The following is a 26,768-nucleotide window of genomic DNA, read 5'->3' on the forward strand; positions in this document are numbered from 1 at the left end:
TATGGCTAATTTGATTCTGCATTGAATTTTGTAGAATGTGTGTGGCTTCAACCATAGTACTCTGTACTATAATTTATGTGGATCACCCATCTTACCAAAAGGTAATAGACAGGTAGTGATGAAACTCCTGACTACAAAGTGGCTCTGGAGGAGGCAGGGGTGGTGGTGGGGGACCTGCTATGAGATGATGCAAACCACAGCTTACACCCATGCCCAAAATAGTGCAGCCAAGCTATACCTTAGCCCCTTACCTCTGGAAGTTCTTTCCTAGACCGATAGATGATAGAATGACATTGATAGAAATTGCACCCATCAGGACACTCAAGTTATGACGAAATTTATTGCTTGCTCATATATCTGTTTTCTACTACTTTTCACGTTTGCCTGCTGCCGGGTTTCCATATACAAAAAACGTGACGCCTCAGCAAGCTGATACGGCAGTGGCGCCATTTGCTGCCATTTCCAAATGCTACATATTATCAATATGGTGCTCAAAAATGGTTCAAATGGCTCTGAGAACTATGGGACTTAACTTCTAAGGTCATCAGTCCCCTAGAACTTAGAACTACTTAAACCTAACTAACCTAAGGACATCACACACATCCATGCCCGAGGCAGGATTCGAACCTGCGACCGTAGCGGTCGCGCGGTTCCAGACTATAGCGCCTTTAACCGCTTGGCCACCAATATGCTGTGAGCTGGGATTATTTGTACTGACACTGGTGTTGCCAGTCAGTTTATGGCATTAGAATTGAGCCAAGAATCCAATCACAATAAGAAAAAACATAAATGTGGGATTTGGAAGGGAATTTAATGCTGAAATAGCACAGTGGGATCAAACAATCTTATAAGAGACGAAGCACTTATAAATGTAGACACATTTGTGAATTACGTTAGAATAACAAAAACCAGGTTGGAGTACTTGTTACACTATGATTTGAGATACATTAAAAATTCGACACCCACATTAGAGATTCAGACCTGCCTCAAGTGAAACTAGAAGTGACACTTCGATATTTGACATCTGGGAATTATCTGTCATTTTCCTGAATTTATAGCATGTTCTCGAAAGTACAAGTTCTTGTGTTATGAGTTGGATGGTGTTTCCAATGCCCTAAAGACTCTTTTAAAAACTAATATTTTTATTCTTGCACCTCATATCCGTTAAATAACGCAAAATAGTAAAAATTATTCTACACAGAATTTTGTAGCTATGCTTCATGCAAGTGCATTAAAAGACATGTACAGGGTGGTGCACGATAAGTAATCTGATTGAAATTCGATCCTACAAGTATACTATTGGGACAATAGTTTTCAAATTGTGCTCTCAACTTCGTGCAGTTCATGGAAATTACTCCAGATGTCGCTGCGAGTTGTGAGTCCGCAATTTCCGTTTGCCGCGATGGTAGACAAAGGATGGTTGACCGTCGCACAAAAGACGAAGATTTTGTTACTGTTCGCGACGACGGACAGCGTTACATTGACACATAGAAAGTTTCGTGCCCATTTCGGCATACGGTAGGCTCCAAGCCCACGAACAATTCAGAGATTACATAAAAAATTTGAAGGTACTGGTTTTGTTTTGGAATGTGAGCGGCCACTTGCACGTACCGTATGTTCGCTGCAAATCATTGAAGCAGTTCGAGTGGCTCTGACCCGTACTCCGAGAAAATCAACAAGAAGAGTCAGTGTCGAGTTGAGAATTTCACGCCGATCTGTACAAAGAATTATTCAATCCGATCTTCGCTCGAATCCATACTAGATGAATGTGGCACATAAGCTTACTGCGAGAGATAAGGAGGTGAGATTGCGGTTTGCAAGGTGTGAAATCGAGCAAGACCAAGAGGCAGTGCTACACAACACATGGTTTTCTGACGAAACTTATTTTTATGTGAACGATGTTGTGAACACACAGAACGTTCGATTCTGGCCACATGAAGCTCTGCGAATAATCCACACGAAAGACACCTAAGGGGAGAAAGTGTTTATGTGGGTCTTGATGTCAAGTCATGGAATCATCGGCCCGTTCTTCGATGCTACATTAACCAGTGAACGCTATTTACACATGCTGCAAAACCAGTTCTTTCCTCAACTCATGTCCTCATGCCTTCCATTGCAGACACAATGGTTCACGCAGGATGGAGCACTCCCCCATACTGCCAATGTTGTGCTTGATTTCCCACATGAAAGACTTGGTCTTAGGGTATTGTCAAACAGATTTCCAGACGTTTATGCAAGAGGAAGAATGTGTCAGCCCCACAACCTGGACATTAACCCATGTAACTTATTCCTTTGGGGTTCCTGAAAGAGAAGGTGTACCACAGAAAACCCGAAAATACAGTGCAACCTAGGGCCATCATTGTGGAGCTATGTCGCGCCATTCCAGAAGATATGTGTCGGAGAGTCGCCACAAATCCACGTGTGCCACTTGAAGAAGTTGTAAACCTAAATGGCAGTCGTATTGAACATGTGATTCATTAGGTTGTATTACCAGCTGTATTCTTTACTTCTACATCAATAAATTACAAATCTTGTCAACAACAAATGTGTTATTCATGAAACAAATCAGGTGACTTATCATGTGCCATCCTGTAATTGAAGCAGCATATACTTTAACCACATAAATTAACCCTTATATCTATATTACTTCTATGACAATACCTTTGACTATCAGTAACCTTGACTCTAGAAAGTTAAAATTATGTGTCTGCTTAAGTACCATGTTGTCAAGCTTCAGGACACAAACAATTAGGTTGAAAATGCACACATCATGTTGTGAGAGGTGCCTGATACCCACTGTACATATTGAACTCAAACTCCACATCATTTCGTTATTATAATAGCTTTGCTTTTACCACACAATGGAAACTGATTCATTTCTTTTTGTTGGCCGAAGTACAGTAATATAAAGCATTTTTATCATACTTTCCCAACTATCTCACTTGCGTTTAAAAAATTCAGGCATATTTGCTATACACATAAAAGAAAGCAGTAAGCGTTTTGAGTGCTGGCAGGCTATAATTGATTTCATTTACAACTATAGAGTTGCTATGTAATTTTCAGAAATCAGCATTCTGATTCACCATTCTTATAAGATTTTAACTTTTGCTGTGTCCTTTGAGGTATTCATTGCGAATGCTTCGTGTTTTAGCTTTTGCAAGGTGTAAATCACAGCCAGGATGGTTTTGCCACAGAACAAAATTTCAAGCGAGACTTAATATCTTAAATCTTACAACACTCGTTTTTGCGTTTCCTCAAACAATGTGTGTACTGTAATCAATGGAAATATTGTCTTATGATGTATGTAAGTAACACATTATGTTGTTTTATATTGTAACTGTAGACCATCCTATATTACAATACATGCTCTGTCCATATTGTTACCCAATGAGGCCAAATAAAAATCAGTCAGTCAGTCAGTTGCTCCTCGTACATCTAAATATACATCTGAAGTCTGAAAATCACTGTGAAGTGCATGGCCGAGGGCACATCCCATTGTAACAGTTATTATAGTTTCTTCCCGGGCTTCCAGCCGCGTCAGGTGGTTAAAATCCCACGAACTTCCGACCGAGCTTTCTTCAGTCATTGTCAAGTGGTAAAAATGACTGCTGTGTCGCCGTGGCCGCGTCGTTATATAGCCGCTCTGCTGGCTGTGGCGTCACTGGTGCTCTCTTCCTCGCCATATATGGTAATGTTTTCATCCCGCGTCCGTCGCGCCCGTTTTAACATCACGATGGCCGGGTTCCAGGCTGTGCTGAGCTGCAAACCGCCGTCCTTGTTGATGGTGTTTTCATAGGTTTTTATTTCAATAGCTTCTTTTATGACGCTATCCTAAAATCCCTTCGTCCTCATAACGACAGATGTTTCGTCGAACAGAATTCGGTATCCATTTTCTAAGGCGTGTTCTGCCACGGCTGATTTTTCTGAATAGCATAGGCGTAAGCACCTCTCGTGTTCCGTCCAGTGTTGCTCCACAGTGCATATTGTTTGGCCGATGTAGTAAGCCAGACTGACATGGTATCTTGTACACTCCAGGCGCTCTAAGCCTTAGATCGTCCTTCACCGGCCCCATGAGCTGTCGAATTTTTGCAGGGGGCCTGAACACTGATGAAATGTTATATCTCTTTGGGAGCCGGCTAATCTTTCCCAACACTGTACCAAAGAAAGGCAAAAACACAAGTTTCTTGCTTTCTTCTTCGGTGGTGTTCTCTTCTGTGTTGGTGTGTTTCTTGCATGTCACACCAGATATAGCCTGTGACACCTGTCCGTGGCTGTACCTGTCCGTGGCTGTTTCCCAGAAGACTTTTCGGAGGTGGCTCAGTTCTAGTGGCAGACTTTCAGCGTCTAAGACGACTGTAGCATGATGTACGAGGGTATTCAGAACGCCATGTTTTTGTGCCGGATGGTTGTGGCTGAGAGCGTGCAGATACCGATCTGTGTGTGTGTCGGTTTCCTGTAGACACTGTGGCTGAGGTGCCCATTGGTTTTCCGTCGAACAAGGACGTCAAGCAAGGGCAATGCACCATCTGTCTCGCCTTCCATCGTAAACTTGATGTGGCCGAGAATGCTGTTCAGGTGTTCTAGGAATTCTCCCAGTTTTTCACAACCATGGGGCCAGATGATAAAAGTGTCATCGACGTAACAACAAAAGCGACTTGGCTCAGCTGGGGCCATGTCCGAGGTGATGTCTACACACAGTGGAGCAACGCCGGACGGAACACGAGAGGTGCTTACACCTACGCTGTCCTGAAAAATCAGCCGTGGCAGAACACGCCTTAGAAAATGGACACCGAATTCTATTCGACGAAACATCTGTCGTTATGAGGACTAAGGGATTTTGGGATAGCGTCTTAAAAGAGTCTATTGAAATAAAAACCTCTGAAAACACCATCAACATGAACGGCGGTTTGCAACTCAGCACAGCCTGGGACCCGGCCATCGCGAGATTAAAAGAGGCTGTGCATGCAGTAATCATTCTAATCTTATCCTCATGATCCCTATGTGAGATCTATGTAGGGAGTTGTAGTATATTCATAGATTTGTCATTTAAAACCAGTTCTTGAAACTCTGTTAAAAGATTTTCTCATTATAGTTTACGTCTGTCTTCAAGAGACTTCCAGTTCTGTTCCTTCAGTATCTCTGTGACTCTCTCCCACAGATTGAACAAATCTCTGGCCATTCGAGCTGCCTCTCTCTGTGTGTGTCCAATATTCCCTGTCAATCCTATTTGGTATGGATCCCATACACTTGACCAACTTTCTAAAACAGGTTTCATGGGTGATCTGTAAGCAATCTCCTTTTGTAGACTGATTGCATTTTCCCAGTGTTCTACCAATAAACCGAAGTCCACCACCTGTGTTACCCACAACTGAGCCTATATGATCATTCCATTTCATATCTCTACAAAGTGTTAGACACAGGTATTTGTATGAGTTGGCCGATTCCATTCAGTGACTCATTGATATTATAGTCATAGGATACTAATTTTTCGTTTTGTAAATTGCACAGTTTTACGTTTTTGAGCATTTAAAGCAAGTTGCCAGTCTTTGCGCACCACTTTGAAATCTTACCAAGATCTGACTGAATATTTACGCTGCTTATCCGACAGTGCCTCATAGTAGATAACTTCATCATCTGCAAGATGTCTGAGGTTACTATTAATATTGTCTGCAAGGTCATTAATATACAACATGAACAGCAAGGGTCCAAACAGAATAGAATACAATACAATAGACAGCAATGAACTGCACAATTGTTGTTAACAGCAACATTTTAGACGTCTTTTGGCACTGGAGAACACAAACACGGCAAATTCACCATCCGAGAATTTAAATATTGTGATGGTGCTTTGAAATTCAGCCACGAGGTGGTAGCTGAACGACGCTAACCGGTGATAGGGGAACAAAAGTGGCTTCACAAAGCGATTTTAGATTTGGCTGAAAGTGAAGATATTCGAGGAGCGCCAGAGTTTTTCGACACGCACCTTCGGTAACGCCATTAGAGTAGCGGCCAAGTGGCGTCACATTTGTTGCAAGCGTTAACTCAACTTCTGGTGCACAATAAAAATGTTAAACCAGTTTAAAAATATTGTTTCTAACTGAAATATCTTTAGTACATATTCTTTGTAATTTTCGAACTTCGTCAGCAAATGTCGAAACTCTTTGGTTCAGCTGGCTGTCACCGTAGTGGAAGTGGGTTGTTTTGGTTTAGTGTAAACCGGCTCTGTACTGTGTAGTAAAGACGGTGACAGAATGTTTAGTGGTACATAAAACCAAATGAAATGTGTATAAAAGACGCGTAATTCTTTTTGGCCACCTGCCGTCGTATTCTTTTAGGTATATCATTAGTGTCGTAGACTTGTTTATTATGTAAGTGACAATGACATATGTTGACCTACTGCAAAGTGACAGTGTTTGTTGACAGCATTTGTTATGATTCAGTGACTGCTCCTTTTGGAAAAATGTCGGAAACCAACCCAGGGAACCCGGTAGCGGAAGAAGATGTACAGGAGCTTAGAGCCAGAATGAAACTAATTGCTGATGCGGACCCATCTCAGTACCATAATTCCTTTTCACTGATGAGATATCTTCGAGCTTTCAAAACTGTTGACGCAGCCTTTCAGGTATAGAATTTTGAGTCTTTTTTGACAGCTGTGATAACTGCCATTGCTTAATTACAGTGTCACTTTGCTCTAGAATGATGATGGTTCCCCTTGCCGAGACTTTGTTGACAGACCTGTGTTACTTTTAAATGGTATTTTCTGTTTGTAGATGTAGTTATTAGTAAAGAAATTAGGCTATAATATGTGTTACATCAAAACCAGAAACTATCATGAAATTAGAATACACCTTGTGTGTTACTGATGTTAGAAAGACCAGAGGACTATTGGCTTTTAAATGATGAAATATTGTCATTTGGGATTTTCTGTGACTTATGCAAGGCTTTGATTATGTCGGAATTCAGTTAGGCTGTTCGGGTAATGTTGTGTTGTTGTCTTCAGCCCGAAGATTGGTTGGATGCAGCCTTCCATGCTACTCCGAATTACTACTGCAACTTCCATCATTCTGAATATCCTTACCGTATTCATCTCTTGGTCTCCATCGACAATTTTTACCCCACACACTTCCCTTCAGTACTAAATTCTGATCCCTTGATGCCTCGGAATGTTTCCTATCAACTAATCCCTTCTTCTAGTCAGGTGGTGCCACAAATTTTTCTTCCTAGCTCTATTCAGTACATCTTCATTAGTTATATGGTCTACCCATCTAAACTTCAGCATTTTTCTGTAGCACCACTTTTCAAAAGCTTCTAGTCTACTCTTGTCCAATCTGTTTATCATCCATGTTTCACTTTCGTACATGGCTACACTCTATACAAATACTTTTTATTTTATATCCTCTCTACTTCAGCTATCATAAGTCATTTTACTGCCCTGAATAACAAAACTCATCTACTGTTTCAAGTGTCTTCTTTCCCAATTTAATTCCCTCAGCATCACCTGATTTAATTTGACTACATTCTGTTCTCTTTGTTTTGCTTTTGGTGTTTTTCATCTTATATCCTCCTTTCAAGACCCCATCTGGCTGCCCTCCCGAGTCCTTTGCTGTCTCTGATAGGATTACAATGTCATTGACATTCCTCAAAGTTTTTATTGCTTCTCCATGAAATTGAATTCCTACTCCAAATTTTTCTTTGGTTTCATTTACTGCTTGCCAAAGGCTGTAATCCCTGTCTCACTCCCTTCTCAACCACTGCTTCTCTTTCATACACCTCAACTCATAACTGCCGTCTTTTTTCTGTACAAGGGTAAATAGCCTTTTGCTCCTGGTATTTTACTCCTGCTGCCTTCAGAATTTCAAAGAGAATATTCCAGTCAACATTGTGAAAAGCCTTCTCTAAGTATGCAAATTTTATGCACATAGGTTTGCCTTTCCTTAACCTATCTTCTAAGATAAGTCATAGGGTCAATGTTGCCTCTTGTGTTCCCACATTTCTCCAGAATCCAAACTGATCTTCCCCGAGGTCAGCTGCTACCAGGTTTTGACTATTCTGTGAAGCATTCATGTAAGTATTTTGCAGCCAAGCCATATTAAACCGATTCACACCTTTCAGCACCTGTTATCTTTAGAATTGGATTTACTACATGTTTCTTAAAGTTGAAGGGTATTTCACTTTTCTCATACATCTTCACACCAGATGCAAGAGTTTTGTCATGAGTGGCTTTCCCAAGGCTATTAGAAGTTCTGATCGAATGTTGTCTGCTCCCTGAGCTTTGTTTTAACTTAGGACATTCAGTGCTCTGTCAGATTCTTCTCACAATACTGTATCTTCCATCTCATCTTCGTCTATGTCCTCTTTTATGTATCTTCCCATAGTGAAATATACTTCTAAATCCTTACATTTGTTCTATAGCCATTCCTGCTAACCCATTTTGCACTTCCTGCCAATCTCATTTTTTAACATTTTCATCCCCCTTTGCCTGCTTCATTTGCTGCATTTTTATATTTTCTCCTTTCATCGGTTAAATTCATTATCCCCTGTTAATCCAAAAGTTTCTACTAGGCCTTGTCTTTTTATCTGTTTGACCCTCTGTTGCTTACACTATTTTATCCCTTGTGTTCGAGTAATATGAATAGTCAAGTAAGGTCACAACATCCTCTGTATCAAGAAAAATGAATCGACAGTCTGCAGGGTTCGATCATGAACTATTCTTCTGTGATAACAATCTACCTTTTTATACCATTCAGCAACTAGGATTGGTTCTTCATACAGGTGATAGTCATTATTTTTAAACAAAGTGAAAAAAACCTCTGTGGTCAAAGCAGTGAATGATGTTTTTGCTAGTTCTTTAGTGGTCTGCGTGAAAGAAATAGCTGTCAACTTTAGAATAAAAAAACTAGCTCATCCAGTTTTGTGTTTTCATAAGTATCTCACCTCATATTATCATGATTTATCAACAATAAATAATACACAGCATGGTGGACATTTTGATGTAAATTTAAACTGAAAAAACAGTATGCCAGACTTGCTAACACATGTAAATACAGCTTCTTTTGCCATTATAACAACTGGCAATTTTGGGAACACAGAATTAAGTGCGTTAACATTCAGGTGGTGTCACACAAGATATTATCTTGTGGTAACTGCTCACTTAGGCAAAAGTAATCACTGAATGAAGTAAATTAGTTTTTATTAGTTGATTAGCAGAAGTGGCCACACATTCCAGATTAGAGTAAACGGTATGCCTACCAGTGTCGCACTAGACCAACTCAAGCTCGTATTTTTTGACACATTGGATCCAGGAAGGACTGCAGGAAGTGAATGAGAAGATACGAATATAGCACCAGAAAATGTCCTAGTACCCCACAGCCAACATGAGACAGTACGGATGACTGGTGCCAGGGAGAAGAATATGACACAGAAGACTGGTATCTCATATCCTGCTTGAACCACTGGCACAATGCCAGTTTTCAAGAAACCAGTGGTAACATGTGCAGGGCGGGGTGTAAAATTTAATCTCCGATATTGTTAACACTAGAGGGAGGAGTGAGTCATGTTATTGTGTTACTCTTTGATGTGAGTGCTATAGATGATTCTGTGCCGCTCGTAACAGTTAATTGTTCGTTTTTCCGCACTTCCGAGCTATCCTGTATAGATGTATTTTATGTGGAAATAAATGTCCAGTTCTACCAGATATCACAAGTCAAGATACAGAATATAAATGTCGTGCAACAACTCAGCAGTAAGAACGAACTTTACAAACAATGATGGGTTCTACAGTATTTTTGACTTTGTCATCTTAAATTAAAATACATACTGTTATGGACAGTTAACAGCAATTTCCAATATCATACAAAAAGATTTTATTTATTATTGCAAAAGAATTCTTCCATAGTGTAAAATTGGATGTCAAGCAGGTTCTTCTTTAAATTACAATCTGGAGTGACTGCTCGCACTCCTTGCACCATTCCACTATGCGTAGGCTCAAAAAGAAAAATTGTGACATACTTTTTCATTGATGCCCGACTATTATTGAAAAAACAGAAATACGGAAGCGTCCGATCCTGCCCGTCTGCTTTGACCCTTGACGTCACAAATATGGCGGAAATGACCATAAACCACGTTCCAATATGGCGCATATAAAGTCGTTACGTACATATTATGAGGACGAAAATACATCGAAAAACAAACACACACACATTCCACAAAAAGGCTAATGATACTAACGGGACAAGTGCGGGAAATAGGTGGTTTTTGGGTGGGGACAAACTAAATATAAACAATTTAGACACCCACCCTCGTACAAAACCATGCAAAACGACGAAGAAAAACCGACATCACAAAACTCCCCAAATACCACTAAACACAATATCATCTGGAATCGGACACTTCCCTTGACCTTTACAGCTCAACAGCAGCTTCCGATCCCATAAATTAGGACTGAACCCTTCCCTTGACCTATATAGCTCAAAAACATCTCCCGATACCAATACCAACATTCACAGCCACACATTGAGATCGAACACTTCCCTTGACCCGTTATCCTTACATCTCCACATACAGCCTTCCCTGGTCCGAGATCCTGGAACTTTAAGTAAGCCTCACTTCTTCACAACATACTGAACACTTCACGACTTCATGCAAAAATCCGAATAGTTGAAGAAATTTTATTAGAGACAACGCACTGTCCCCCATCATAGCTGACAACCGAAAACTGTTGACCCTGTCAGTCATATCCATACCTACCAAAGACATAAAAAAAGCAATTTAACAAAATTCACACTCGACGCCACACTTGCAAACTAAACCAAAAACATCATCTAACACACCACCAGAGAGCACCACCGATCGCATCAAAATGACACCTACAAACACGCCACTCTCACAAACTAAATTCTGCACCGTCGTGACGTCACACACCACAACAGCCTTACGTCGCGGGGCAAAGCCGACGCGTGGCATCGGACGCATCGGTTGACCCCTGAACATACCACCAGAGAGCACAACAAACCACAACACGATGACATCTACAAACACGCCACACTCACAAACCAAACTCCGTGCCGTCATGACGTCACACACAACAACACCCTTACGTCACGGGTCAAAGCCGACGCGTGGTATTGGACGCTTCTGTCAACCCGAAAAAACTGTTTGTGACGAAACCCTCCCAGAACTCAAGCGACACCTTGCTGTTTCACCAATTAGGTCTATAAGATACAGATAGCAATGTGAACAGATTACAAGATGGAATTGCTGACAAATTCCTACCGTCAGGAGGCGAAATACGTAGTACTGCCGGTAAACTTGTATAAAGGTAAAATGGACACTCTACAGTACCTCAAACTTGGAACTATTAGTTCTTTCGTGGAGGAGGAGAGGGATGGTTTGAAAAGTAAGTGCAGGTCACTCGGTTGCCAGGGTGATAGAGACCCACCTCTTCTCAATTGAATTTTCAGTTGATACAGATAGTAATGTGAGAAGACCAAACATAAAATAATAATCAAAAATAAAGCAGCATGTTAAAGGTAAAAGAGAGTTGCATTGTCTGGGGCATTCATACAAATTGTGTATGGAAAAAATATTTATCTGTGGATAAAGTACATTATTTCAAAAATAATTACAAAAACTGTTAAACATTTATTCCACCGTGAGATAAAATGGATCAGTGGCTTCATCGAAAAATGTTTGTAGTTGCATACAGAACCATGATCATACTCAGGCATGCACCTCTTCATTGGAAGCAAATTGATGGCCAGAGATGTTTTCCTTCAGGGCTCCAAAAGTATGGAAATTGAATGGAGACAGATTGGGACAGTATGAAAAACGTGTAAGAGCTTCCCAGCAAAACTTCTGCAGTGTAGTTGAAACAACTTTAGTAAGCTGGGGGGGGACTATTCTACATCAGAATGATGCTGTCTGTAAACATTCATGGGCTTTTGTACTTGATGAAGTGTTTCAGTTTTTGCAAAGTGTCCATGTGCTGCTGTTCTCTGATTGTGGTGCTGTGCTCCAGGAAGTGAATGAGCAACGGGCCCATGCCTTCAAATAAAAAGGTCACCATTACTTTTCTGTAGTCGGTGTGCCTGTTGTTTTGACTATGATATGGTTCTTATTGCTCCTCATGCGTGTTCTGTATTATTGGAGCCCGAAGAAGGACTTTCATGGCTGTCAATTTGCTTCAGATGAAGAGGTGCACACTTGGGTACAGTTGTGGTTCCGTAGCAACCACAAACATTTTTCTGTAGATGCATAGACCATCTTTTCTTGCAGTGAGATAAATGTATTAACAGTTGTGACAATTCCTTTTCAAATTATAAATGGTTTACTGTCCCCCCTCGGTAGCTGAGTGGTCAGTGCGACAATGTCAGTCCTAAGGGCCTGGGTTTGACTCCCAGCTGGGCCGGAGATTTTCTCTACTCAGGGATTGGGTATTGTGTTGTCCTAATCATCATAAATTCATCCCCATTGACGTGCAAGTTGCCGAATTGGCGACAAATCGAAAGACTTGAACCTGGCGAACGGTTTTCCCGACGGGAGGCCCTAGTCACACGACATTCATTTTAATGATTTACTTACTCTTTTTCCATCTGTCTTGTTTTCATTTAACTGCTTTTATACACTTAGAATTATGTCAGATTGCACAAAACCATATCTTCCCCCATTCCATTCCATAGAAACTCCATAAAAACCATCTAGTTTACCAACATTTTGTGTCTGGATTAATCAAAGTATTCAATGAAACGTCCAAACAGTTCTTCAACTATCTGAAGGCGATGTTTTCATGACAAAGAGCATAACCCTCTAAAATGAATTTTCACTTTGCAACATAATGTGTATTGATCAGAAACTTCCTGGCATATTAAAACGCTGGACTCGACTGCAACTCAAATTAGCAACAGGGTTTGGCTTCTGGCCCAGTGTACAGTTTTAATCTGCCAGGAAATTTCAGCTTGATCCTTTGTCGTCCAAAGACAAGTACAGGAAGAAGCCCTACGTGTCAAGTTCTTTGTCATCCAGATGCATAGTTGCATTCAATACTGTCCTACAGAATAATTTTCTGTAACTCTTGCAGAAGGGGGGGGGGGGGGCAGGGAGTTCTGCACAAATGGTGCAGTAAGAATATTTGTCAAGTTCATTACCAGCCATCTTGCAGAAGCCTCTTTAGAGGCTCTGGTGTTCCTACACTTACATCCAAGTAGTGTCGTATTTAACAGTAAGTGTCAATTTAGCACCATAAAATTCACAAGCATGATACCAGAGCTAAAAACAGTTACCATGTACAGCATACATTTTTATCTAGGTTTTGGAACGGAGCTTTATATTCTGTTGCAAAAATTTAAACGTCAGGCAAGAAATAGAAAATCTGTAGATATTCACTAAGTAAAAGAGTGCCTTGTTCACTCATCCTTGTATTTTGAAACAAGGATGTAAATTGCATCTTACTCTAATGTTTGTATTAAATAGGCTTTGACTTTGGTGACATATAGAGAGCCGACAGTGTTCTTTGTAGTGTTACGTAAAAGCTTTGCTTGAAGTTTAGATAAAAGGAGCAGAAAGAGGAGTGACCTTTCAAACCAGCTCTCTCTCTCTCTCTCTCTCTCTCTCTCTCTCTCCGTTTCTGTCTTAGTCATAATGTAAGCATATAATGTGTGAATGAATTTGTTTTTGAAGACTCTTTTTACTGATGAGTAATAGTGTCCAGTAGATTGTATAGACAATCATCTAGAACTTTTATCTGCTACCTGCTTTTCTGCAGTTGTAATAAAAGCCAGTCAAGAACTGTGGGATGATATCAGTGATGGAGAACAGAGTCCCAGTTGTGGCTAGCAGTCTGTTGCCACTTAAGTTATATTTTCCACCTGTACTGTCCATTACATTCAGGTCTTTATACTGTTATCCATCATTACTGGAAAAGCTACAAAATTCTTAATCGACTTGAGTCTGACAGAGTGCCTGTTAACGTAATTGCCTTACTTGCTGAGACACTGGACTACTTTCATTTGGGAGCGGAAAGGCCGAAATCCATGACGAAAACCCTCGGAGTTAAATTTTTCATGATTCCGCTCGCTCACTGAGAGGAAGAGCCGTGACATTTTCTTTGAAAGAAGAATGCAGCCAGTTTCCTGTTCATAGGTTGGTTGTTTGCAAATCATTAACAGTGATATTGCATATGTGTGCTTAACAGGACAATAAACTGTAATTAACAGTTAACAGAGAGATTAAAGAAGGTTAACAGTTTCCATCACAGCATTTGGCCACACAGTTTTCAAATAGCATGCATTACAGTCTAAAAGTGTATTGTGGAAGGACACAGGACAGTCCTAACTGTGTTATTTAAATAACTGCTACTGTACATTTTATATTATTTAAAAGGCATGCTTTAACTTATGTTTTAATTTGTGGATTTTAATTCTCTCTTTCATTTATTTGATGTAGTTTAGATTGTTTCCCTGGTAGAAAAAAGTTTATGAGGGTTTTTTTTTTTTTTTGTTCATTTTCCTCAATATGCGAAGGTTAAGTCTGGCTCTTGTTTCATGATCATGAACAGTGGTATTGATGTAATAATTACTAATTTTTTATTAATGTATGTAATGGATTGTTAGGTGTCCTCAGATCTACACAAATTCTTAAATAGATTTCTACTATGAGCTCGATTATTTTTCTGCTTATTATGTTTGTTGGACTTTTGTGTATTATGAATATTGTGTACTTTATCATAAAAAATTAACATACCAAAGGGCTGATTGTACATAGAAATAGTATGCAACTGTGAAGCACTGACTGTTATATAGTAATGATAGGACTGTGGGGGCATAACATGTTGATAACATTCTCTTTCCTAGTATACTTCTGTACTAATATCACTTCAAATACATTACATCTACATCTATATTCTGCAAAACACTGTGAGGGGCCTGGCAGAGGGGACATCCCATTGTACCAGTTAGGGTTCTTCCTGTTCCATTCAAGTGTTTGAATGCCTCTGTGCATGCAGTAATTATTCTAGTCTTATCCTCATGATCCCTGTGTTAGCGATATGTAAGGAGTTGTAGTATATCCATAGAGTAACTGTTTAAAGCCAGTTTTTGGAACTTTGTTAGTAGACTTTCTTGAGATAATTTACACCTGTCTTCAATAATTCGCCAGTTCTGTTCCTTCAGTGTCACTGTGACACTCTACCATGGATTAAACAAACCTGTGACCATTCGTGCTGCCTTTGTCTGTGTACATTCAGTATCCCGTTAGTCCTATCTTATATGAATCCCACACATGTGAGCAATATTCTATAACCTGTCACACAAGTGATTTGTAAGCAATCTCTTTTGTAGATTGATTCCATTTCCCTAATAATGTACCAATAAACTGAAGGCTACCACCTGCTTTACCCACAACTGAACCTATGTGCTCATTCCATTTCATATCCATACAAAGTGTTATACCAAGGTTTATGTTTGAGTTGGCAGATTCCAGCAGTGGCTCATTGATATTATTGTCACAGGATACTATGTTTTATCATTTTGTGCAGTGCAAAATTTTACATTTCAGAACATTTAAAGTAAGTGGCCAATGTCTGCACCACGTTGAAATCTTACCGAGATGTGTCTGAATATTTATGCAGCTTCTCTCAGATAGTACTTCATCACAGAGATAATTGCATCATCTGCAAAAAGTCTGAGGTTACTATTAATATTGTCTGCAAGATCATGAACATACAAAATAATCAGTGAGGGATCCAACACACATCCCTAGAGCACACCTGAAGTTACTTCTTCATCTGACAATGACTCTCCATCCAAGATAACATGCTGTGTCCTCCCTACCAAAAGTCTTCAATCCGGTCACAAATTTCACTTGATACCCCATATGATCGTACTTTGGACAAAAGGTGTGGTACTGAGTCAAACGCTTTTCAGAAGTCAAGAAACAGTGCATCTAAGAGTGCCTGGTTGCCTTGATCCAAAGCTTTCAGTTTGTCATGTGAGGAAAGGCAAGTAGAGTTTCGCATGACCTGTGATTTTGAAATCCATGCTGGTTGGCATTGAGGAGGCCATTCTGTTCAAGTTACCTGTTTATGTTTGAGCCCAGAATATGTTTTAAGATTCTACAATGAATCCATGTCAAGGATATTGGACGTTAGTTTTGTGGATCACTTTTACTATCCTTCTTGTAGATAGGTGTGACCTGTGCCTTTTTTCAAGAACTGGGCACAGTTCTTTGTCCAAGGGAAGAGGGGCTAACTAAGTTGCAAATTTAGTATGGAATCTGACAGGGATTCCATTGGGACATGGAGCTTTGTCCAATTTTATCGATTTCAGCTTTTTTTCAACACCACTGACATTAATGCTTATCTCATTCATCTTTTCAGTGGTACGAGGATTAAATTGGGGCAATTCTCTTGGGTTTTCCAATGTAAAGCAACATTTAAAAATGGAATTAAGCATTTCAGCTTTGTTGCTATCCTCAGTTTCAGTTCTTGTCCCATTCGCTAGGGAATGAACACTAACTTTGGTTTTGACATATGACCAAAATTTATTTGGATTTTGTGAAATGTCATTTATCAGTATTCTTCTACAGTAGTCATTGAAGGCATCACGCATTGCTCTCTTGAAAGCCAAACACATTTCATTCATCTCTCTCGCTATAGCCCTACACATTGTTTTACACCTATAATGCAGTAATCTCTGTTTCTTTAGAAGTTTCTTTACAGTGACTGAGCACCATATAAGTTCCCTCCCTTTATAAACTGTTCTACTGGGTACATATCTATCCAGTGCGTGGTCTTCTATTCTTTTACACTTGATCCAGAGTTCATGTACATGCTCCTGACCTGTGCTGAAAGATTGAAGTTCCTCATGGATGAGATATGACATTAAATACACATACCTAACAATTTTACATTTGTTACACTCCTATGGAATTATCATGTACATGTAACATGACAGTTTTACACTTACAAAGACTACCAAGCGAGGTGGCACAGTGGTTAGCACACTGGATTCGCATTCGGGAGGACGATGATTCAAACCTGTGTCCGGCCATCCTTACTTAGGTTTTTTGTGATTTCCCTAAATTACTTCAGACAAATTCTGGGGTGGTTCCTTTAAAAGGGCTCAGCCTACTTACTTCCCTATCCTTTCCTAATCTGATGGGACCGATGACCTCACTGTTTGGTCCCCTGCCCCAAATCAATCGTCCAACCAACTTCCAAAGACTGGTGTATCAATCTGCAATAGGGTTCGCATTGAAAACTATAAACAAAAGTTAAACAGGCCTGTCTTTCACAATTTAATCTTTTTGTGTAATTTGGTTAAGGAAAATGAACAGTATTATACACAAATTACTAAGTGCCCCTCAGTAACTACCATTGTAACACATTCCAAAGAACAACAGAGTTTGGAGTACCATTAAGTTACATCAGTCTCAGTGAAGATGCTAACAATCCCAAATCTACAGTTAATGCCTCCTGTTTGTTTATTTGTGTGACGGTAAGACAAGGCGTCATAAATTGGGCCTTCAACCAACAAATGGGATAAAGATTGTGGAGCCATTCCTTTTCCATAAATTCATTGAACTCCTCAATATTTTAAGATGGACAAACATGGGACGAAGAAAACTTTGTCTCTCAGCTGCTCTCCTTGGCTGTTGTCAAGTGAGTGAAACTCCCTGGCGGATTAAAACTATGCAACTGTGCTGGAATGCGATTCAGGCATGGTACTTTTGCCTTTCCCAGATAAGTACTCTACTGACTGAGCTATAACTTAGTAGAGTTACTTGCCTACGAAAGGCAAATGTGCCAGCTTCAGGTCCTGGTGTGGAACACAGTTTTAATCTGCCAGGTAGATAAAATCAGTGCACACTCGGCTGCCAAGTGAAAATTCTTTCTGGAGTCAAGAGAATGTTTTGGAAAAGTTTTCGTCAAGATTCTTGTCAACTTCATTTTGATATGTCATGTTCTAAACACAGTCACAGTAATGTGCATTAACAGTTGTAAACATTGTCCCACCAGGCTTTCAGATACTAAGCATGTAGGGGTAACACATGCAGCAACGAATACACAAGTGCAGTAATTGCCGTCAAGTGCAATGCCATCATGTGGTCTTCATAGGGGTGAATTTGTTTGGTACAGTGGTGGCTCATCAACTGACCAAACAGTATCATTTTTTGCAAAAGATAATGGAAGCTGTTGAGCAAAAAAGTTGTGTGCCTACCCAGACCTGTCTCAGGCTGTTGACTATGCGGTGTTGCTACCTTCAATTAAAAACATTATTGACATCAAGGATTGAGAATTCTTGGTTTGTTTTACTCTTTCGCATAACTAGAAACTAGTTCTGCTTCTTCTCCAGACTTACTGAAGTGTGTGTATATCTCATCTCGGGAACTTCTGTGGTGTCACTTGAAGCCTTCCTCAAAGTTGCGATCAGAATTGACACTCTCTGAGTGAAGTGCATCACACAGTACAAATTATGTGACATATTTATCTGAAGATTTGCTGAGAAATATGTATTGTTGGACCTGGCTAATCCTTAGCCCTGCTACACTACTAAATCAATCTCGGTTTGACTCGCAACACTAAGTAGAATCGTCGCTACTCTTATACCAATCGTAAATGCTCAGTAGCTATCCAACGTCTCTCAAAAGTTTCTCAGATTTGACCAATATATGGGAAAACAAACACTCTGAACAGTCGCTATATGGTCTCCAGCTGGTTGCTAATAACTCCTGTGGATGATCTCCTCCATAAACAAAACAGGATACCAAGCTAAAAACAGAAGTGCGCGCACACACACACACACACACACACACACACACACACACACACACCATTTCAATCATTATAGTAATTAAGCATGCAACACACAACTGTACTGAATGACAGTAAAGATAACTTCACAATCTATACCTCCAATCAGTGGGAATGGTAATATCAGAACATTACACTTCAAGTTTCCATGGGAATAAAGGGATTCATTATCTTCTATTAGACGTGGCTATGTCTGCATGGTTCATTAAATTGCACCTCCAACTACCTATTGATCTATACCCTGCAATGTGTTCTCCTCCTATTCACTACTGCTATACACCACTAGAAAACAAGCAAAGGACAAAGCCAAATTGTACACTTATACACACTATCAAAATTGCAAACTCTTTCACAGCTTTCCGAACAGGCGGATCATGGTGGATCACTCACTTCCTCCTCGACACTCGACAGTCTTGAAACATTACCTCCGCCTCAGAGAGCCCATGATTCCTTTCCCGCATTCCTAAGGGTTGCTGATGATCTTCAGAAGTACACTCTGTTACACCTCCTCTTCCCAGAGGGCACAAGACTTTCCTCCTACACCCTGCAGGGGCAGTCGAAAGCCTATCGGTTTTGCAAGCTCCGAAGCTTATGTGGAAAAGTGTTGTAATGTCCAGGCATTTTTGCCAACTGTCCTGCTGACTGCGATGTATGCACTTCAGTTGGCCAATTTCTGCTCCCACTAACAGAACATCTCTATAGGGTGCTGCTTCCTGCCAGTACTTTTCGAAGGTTTCCTTATGATGTGTCCTGGAGAACACCTCTCACCGTGGAAACCTCATAGCCCACCTGCTGGGCCCCAACCACAGACTGCTCAGAAGGACTATAGAAATCCTGGTCCCCAGCTCTTAGCTGGGTGATGCCACCAACCCCCAGACAACAGAAACCAGTCATGAGATGTGGCTGGCAATATTTTGATACTTGCCTGGCAATATTATATGCTACTCACCTTTAACAGCAAACTTAAAACTATTTTGTTAGCAGATGACACACATGTAATTGTTACTGATCAGCTCAGGAACTGGACAATATGGCAAATTGTTGAAAGCATGTCATAACCTGTGTACAACTGTTGAGGGTTTTATTTTGTTATCGCAGTTTTGACATTTATGCTATTATTGGTGCTTGATTTGCAGGTGTCTTCAACCTGTTTGCGAGAAGTTTATAGCAAATTGAATTCTGTGGAGAAGTTAATAGACTGTATGTTGACTGCTATACAAGACAGAGTACCCAGTTTATGGCACTCTCTCGTATTATCACCAATGTACGGAATAATATTGTGGGACAACACGGTCCGTTTTACACAGCTGACACACTGTAGTAACTTGTGTAGGTCTCAGTTTAACAATGTGGTCATTGTTACACAGATGACATCTTCTTAATCTTGGAGTTTGTTCTTAAAGTTGATAATGTGTTTAGTAAACATGGGACAGAGAAATGCTGTTTACTTTCTGCCCACATTCTTAGCTGTTGTTAAAAAAGTGTTCTGCACTGTGCAATACATTTGTTTACAATCTTCTGCAAAAGTTGCAGACCACTAATGATGTACTTCAAATGTGAGGATATTCTTGTAGCAAACTCTTTTTGGGAAATTATTTACTGAAAACCAATGAATGTTTCACATTTGCTAGAATGTCTTATGAGCTACAAAATTTTTTTGGGAAGGGCAGAGGTTACATTATCTAGCCATTCCACAAATTTCAGGTGAATAAGCAACTCTTTCATCAATTGGATTTGCAGCTGCTTGTGTTTACCATGTTTGCACTTAAAATTGTAGAATGTAAGGTCTGCCAGTAATGCAAAACACCGTTTTTTCCAAGTTCCCAAACATGTGTCAGCACCACTGTGCCATCACCAGTAAGTTTCCGTTTTATTTAATCCGTAATGTGAACATTTTTACTAAATGATTACAAAAATTATGTGGATATTTAGTTAAAAACAATAATTTGTTGTTTTTTGTTAATACCTTTACACTTGGTGTGCTTGATTTTTCAGGGTCACTTGTGTATTATTTATTACAGGTAGTTTGTCATCTGCAACCAAACGATGTTGATGAGAAATTTTATTGGGAATTAACCTGTCATCTAAATGTTATTTAGTTTTTCGCAATATTTCCTACCTATATTCGTTTTTACTTACGTTTCCGCATGGCAAGCCCTTTAATTCTCAACATCGTTATGAGGTGTTGTGATGTACTCGTAAATATAACATGTATTTTCACAAATAAGTTCATAAAAGCACTTTGCACTTCACCAAAACACAGTGTAATTGTGGTTGTTGTGTGTTCCAGCCTAGTCACTGTTCATTTGTTCACCAGTGACTTCAGTGCCAAATTATAATTTTGTTCACATTTTTCTGTGTGTGTGTGTGTGTGTGTGTAAGTAGACTTTATTCGTTTGTATGGTCTTTTTCGTAATGTTCCTTTAATGTGTTAAATAGTGTGCCCTTGCAGAGTGGTAATGTATACATTTATGACCTGTTTCCCTTCTGCTGTTGCCTTCTGTATGTGGAAGTTTTTCTCAATGGTCAGTTTGCTATATAGGCTGTGGCTGAGTTTTAGTATTCTCAAGTGTGTTTCTATTGTCGTTGGGTGGTGATTGTGGGCTGTAAGGTGGCCAGCAACTCTTTATCTGCCCGTTATTGTATGTTTATTAATGTTGTCTTTTTCAGTGCTGTATCCTTAGTAATTCTACGTTTTAGTATTGTTTTGTATTATTTCAATAAGTTCTGTGTGTGTGTGTGTGTGTGTGTGTGTGTGTGTGTGTGTGTGTGTGTGTGTGTGTGTGTGTGTGTGTGTCAAGGAATTCGTATCTTGCATTAAGAAAATCTTGGAAAAAAGCTGTAGCCAAAACAATGAAGTTAAATACAAATTAAACAAATTCATTTACCATCTTCCCCCATCATCACTACATCATGTAATCGGTTAAAGCAGCGCGCGTGCCCTCTAGCTTGTCAAAGGATATATTCTGGAAGCTAGCAAGTTGTCTTTCTCTTTTGTTTGTACCTGTTGATGACTCAAAGCCTCTGCTATTCATGAAGTTCATCTTGCAGTTGTGTACCTGATAGTTCTTTTGCTTTTCTTGCAGCTGAAGAATCATCTGGCAAAACATGTAAGAATCTATATATAGTCCGAAAATTATTGCCCATAAACACTGCTGCTTTAACCGATTACATGATGTAGTGATGATGGGGGAAGATGGTAAATGAATTTGTTTAATTTGTATTTAACTTCATTGTTTTGGCTACAGCTTTATCTAAGATTTTCTTAATGCAAGGTACGAATTCCTTGACATATGGGTATTCCTTTTTTAGTACCTCACAAGTATGATAAATGATGTACGCAATGCAGGTCACATGCCATAACTTACAGAATATTGATTTATTGGAAAATGCAAACAACATGCAAGAAGTGAAAGCTGCAAGCACCCTCCATGCTCGTTCATATTTTACTGCATCAGATCACAACACTAAATGTGTGTTGCTGAAACTTCGCGTTACAGTGGCATCCCACCCCCACCCCTCCAAGAAAGCTAGTTAACAAAACCATGGGTTTCACATGTTCTTCATTCAGTGGTCCCTCCTGAAATATACAGTACTTATCAGTTCTGCTCATCAATGGTTTCATCTAGAATAAAATACCCAGAATTGTCAGCTACTACCTCTCTGATTTGTGACACTTTTTCTTCTTATATCATTTGCAGGTATAACTTTCTAAAGTACTCTCATTGGGAAATACTTTCTAGTATACTTTTCAAGATAAGTTTCCATAATATGATTGTTGAACATGGAAAGGGTAACACCATGTCTAGAAATGTCTCCACTATGTCAAAAGAGAATTCATTTATGCTTTTTGAATTTGAAACACCAGTGCCTCACCAATAAACTACAGTCTCCCTATACTGTTGCCACATTGCTGTTCCTTATTCTTGGCATGCTTTATCTTTTCCACGAGCTATTGAATGCAATTTCATTTCTGTTTTTCACCAGTTGCAGTTGAAATGTTACAACTGCTGAATCATAATTGTCCATCACATTAAATACTGCCACGTCTAAAATGTTTAACAATGTGATACATTTGTCCACTGTCTGTTTTGAATTTGGCATCTTGAATGCAGATAAGAAGAAAAGTTAAACAAGCAGAAGTGCAGCACAAGCCACATGAGTTAAACTTACCTGCACTTGTGACGCCCTGAACCTCATACTGTTTCTGCTTGTGGCATGGTCACAAGATAGGCATCTTGCAAACAATGGACACAAGAACCCCCCCTTTTCCGATGACTGCTGCCTCCATCATGCACTTAACATCTTCGTGCTTGCTGCAGTTGCTCCTGAAAGTTTTGTGCATTCTTGACTGTCCTGACCTTTATTAGAACTGCCACACTTAACTAGTCTACACTGACAAGATCTCTGCCATTTTTAAATTTATTTCTAGTAAATAACAGAGGTGAGAACGTGTGTCATTTCATCTTTTTTGTGGTTGCTTTAGCACAGTTTTCATGAGCTGTTTGTCGGTTTCAAATTTTTTTAATTTTTTTTTTAAATTAATGACAATGTGACAGTAGTGTCTTACATTATAAAATTACATTTCTTTCTTCACTATGTATAAAGGGTTAGCATCCCTGCAGAAAGTATTATAGTACCTATTTTACTTCTGTTGCAGCAACAACTACTGTGTAAACAGTAAGTTACACAACAGAAATAAATTGTTGGAAAGATACATATATCCCCAAATATCTTTCCTTTCTTATTGGGAATGAACAAGAGGTAAAAAGAGGGGGAGGGCAGCAGGGAGGTATTAGATGAGCTTTTAGGCTCACACGTGCCAAACAGTGTGTCCATTGATGCTGAAGTTGTGGATATAATCTCAGTGGCTTGAAAATTTATTCATAGGCCTGGAGGCATGGTTCACTGACTTTGAGGATATGATTCTGAAGAAATGTATTCAACTGTAGAGCAACTTGGGGGGCAAATGAGTGCTTTAAACGATTCTGCCAAAAAAGTGTAAGCTATGCATGACAATCTTTTGATCAGTTATAGCTGAGGTCCGTGTTCCATTAACAATGATTACAAATTTTTAATTTTGTTCACATAATGCAAATTTTCACAATAACTCTTCTGCATAATGCCCAACTTGAGGTCCGGTGGGACACATACTTCTCTTACTACCCTTCAAAAACCAATATGCTGGCCAAACTTTTGAAGACATATCTTCTGTTAGATAATCTTGTAGCAGTGTGTCTCAAAAATATGGTAAACTCAAGTTGAGAAAACAGGTCATGGTGCTGAGCAGCAATAAAATGCTACAAAAGGTGCAACAAAATTGCTGTTAGTAGCGCAGAGCCAAGGCTAGTTATAATACACTAGTTGGAATCACACAAGTTAGTGTGGTGGTGCTTTTTTTTTTTTTTTTTTTTTTTTTTTTTTTTTTTTTTTTTTTTAGGTGGGACTCTAACTCTTTATCAAGGTGCTTCTGCTCACTTTTTTCGTGGCAAATGTATGCTGTCAATGTAAATGTAAATGATCTGTGCTCCAACAATTTAACACTGGAGAATTCCACTTGGTGGTATACAGGTACACCTTTCCTTGGTAATTTACCTACAATTAATTATTCGACTTTTAGTTTTGTGGATTGCTACTAAAGTCAAATAACATCAAATGGGCAATAGTAGCGTTCCCAGAAGTGCAGTGAAAAATACGAGGCCAAATAGAATTGAAATGAGGCCATGTGTTTTAAGGTGTAGGCTTTGTGTGTGTGTGTGTGTGTGTGTGTGTGTGTGTGTGTGTGTGTGGGCGCGCTCATGCGCGCTTGCAAATATTAAGGGATTATAAAGCAGAACAAAAAAACATGTTTCAAAAATTAAAAAAGTTTATTTCTTCAAAATCATTAGTCAATGCACAAATGGCCTCCCTTTCTGGTAAAAATGCCAAAGACCACTATGAATATTTACAGAAAGTCATTGTTGACAGCAGATGCCATCACATGCTGATAATGTGTGATTTTAGTGACCAATAGGACAAAACGTAAAGAACAATTCTTCAATAGGGAAGTTTGGATAAATACTAGAATGAAGAGGCCATAAATAAGTAGAATAATTATGCTGAGAGAAAAAACTTGTTTGGCCATAATACATTCCTTCAGAAGAAAACAAGCAGAAGATGGTCCATATGGAACTAAATATAAAATTGATTATATCTCATAAAACAATAGGAAATTACACAGAGTGTGATTTTTTAAACCAATTAAGTATTTAAAGTGAGCCACAGTAAAAATAGACATAAAACTTGAAGGAAACAAACCCAGTGGGAAATTTAAGTGTAAGTAGTGAGCGTTTATTTACGGATAGGCAGGTACATAGGATTAAATGAGAAACAAGTTCACCATCTTAGAAATGACAGATGAAAGATGCATTTGTGTGCCAGAGATACAGTTGCACAATCAGGAGGTGTTGTAGCAGAGCAAAAGAAAAGGAAATCACTAGTGGAACATAGCAACTGCTTCAGAGGTGGCAAAATTTTGAGAAAATGAGTGTGTCAAATTGCTGAACTAACAAAAGTTATTTGGAAATGTCTTTCAGAGAATGTGAAAAATATACAAATGGAAATTTGAGAAGATAAACAAGTGAGACAAATAATAGCATGGCAAAAAAAAAAAAAAAAGAACAGTATTTGTTGGGTGGTGTCACACTTTATCTGTTAAGATAATAGTCACATAATAATTAACAGAGGAGAGGAGGCTATAAGTGCTTCCCAAAAACTGACAAGGGTTAGTGAAGTGAAAGTGATGCAGGAACACAGAGATGGAAATAATTAAATTCATGTATTAACACTTGGTAAGGTACGGCTAGCCATTAGGAGTACAAAGAAAGGGAAGGTGCCAGGGGTCCGCCCCGGTAGCTGAGTGGTCAGCGTGACAGAATGTCAATCCTAAGGGCCCGGGTTCGATTCCCGGCTGGGTCGGAGATTTTCTCCGCTCAGGGACTGGGTGTTGTGTTGTCCTAATCATCATTTCATCCCCATCGACACGCAGGTCGCCGAAGAGGCGTCAAATCGAAAGACCTGCACCAGGCGAACGGTCTACCCGACGGGAGGCCCTAGCCACACGACATTTCCATTAAAGATGGAGGAAAAGTGATGCAAGAAGAGTAGCAAGATTATTGACATAGTGTGTGCAGAGGAAGCCCTTCCCAAAACCTGTGGTGCAATGCTGTAATTATACCCATCACAGGACAGGAGATCGACAAGACTTAAAAGATAGTTGCAGACCTACCTGTAATGTGTGAGGTATTCACTGAAATTATCATAAACTGTTTTGTAAGCTCTCGTCACCAGTTTTGTAAAGGCCTCGTCGCTACTGCTGTGGCAGCCGAGATGCCATTATTGTTATGGTAGGCTGAGTTTGTGAGTTCGTGAAACAGTTTCTGGTGCAGTACACTGTGAGGAAAATTTCTCCCTGCCACTATTACACAGCTATACCCCAGGGTCAGGTAACATGATAGGAGAAAGAAGGTTCTACAACACTCGAACAAATCAGTAACGAAGTCACACAAATGAGTTAAAAGGTTTACTTATCTTGGTGACTAGTTGAATAATAGGTTCTGCAACACTGCTTGTAATATAACACAAAACAGGCTCTCAATGGCTAAGTGCAAATAAACGTAGGCAAACTTCACAGTAATAGCAAATGCAATTTACAACTACTGTCTGTTCACTTCTAAGAGCCCTGGATGATGATCTATAACCAAGTGGACAAGAGCTGCTCTTCTGTCTTCTGATTAGACTTCTGTCCGTTGTCGCCCAGTCATAGGTGGATTGTACTTGGTCGGCAGTTGGCTTCATCGTCAGTGCCACCTATGGTGCTGGTGGGACTCTCACAAGTGGTGGGTCTGTGGAACTGGCACCAGCTCTCATCTTTGGGCCTGTGGTGATGACACAGCAAACTGCACAGAAGAAAACGTAATCAGAC

At 39.6% G+C, this 26,768-nt stretch overlaps 1 protein-coding gene across 2 annotated transcripts in view; it reads left to right on the forward strand.

The window, feature by feature from the left end:
* The first annotated feature begins 6,180 nt into the window (after positions 1–6,180).
* The window catches only part of LOC124804763 (CRAL-TRIO domain-containing protein C3H8.02), a 76,385-nt gene continuing 55,797 nt past the window's right edge, over positions 6,181–26,768 (forward strand). Inside the window, exons 1-2 of one of the 2 annotated variants that reach the window (XM_047265074.1) lie at positions 6,181–6,335; positions 6,424–6,622. In XM_047265074.1, coding sequence (XP_047121030.1) covers positions 6,461–6,622 — 162 coding nt within the window. In that variant the 5' untranslated portion in view covers positions 6,181–6,335; positions 6,424–6,460. The remainder of the gene's footprint in view (positions 6,336–6,423; positions 6,623–26,768) is intronic. The other variant, XM_047265073.1, reaches the window with a different exon arrangement.

The sequence above is a fragment of the Schistocerca piceifrons genome, chromosome 7 (genome assembly GCF_021461385.2).
Source record: "Schistocerca piceifrons isolate TAMUIC-IGC-003096 chromosome 7, iqSchPice1.1, whole genome shotgun sequence".
NCBI lineage: Eukaryota > Metazoa > Arthropoda > Insecta > Orthoptera > Acrididae > Schistocerca > Schistocerca piceifrons.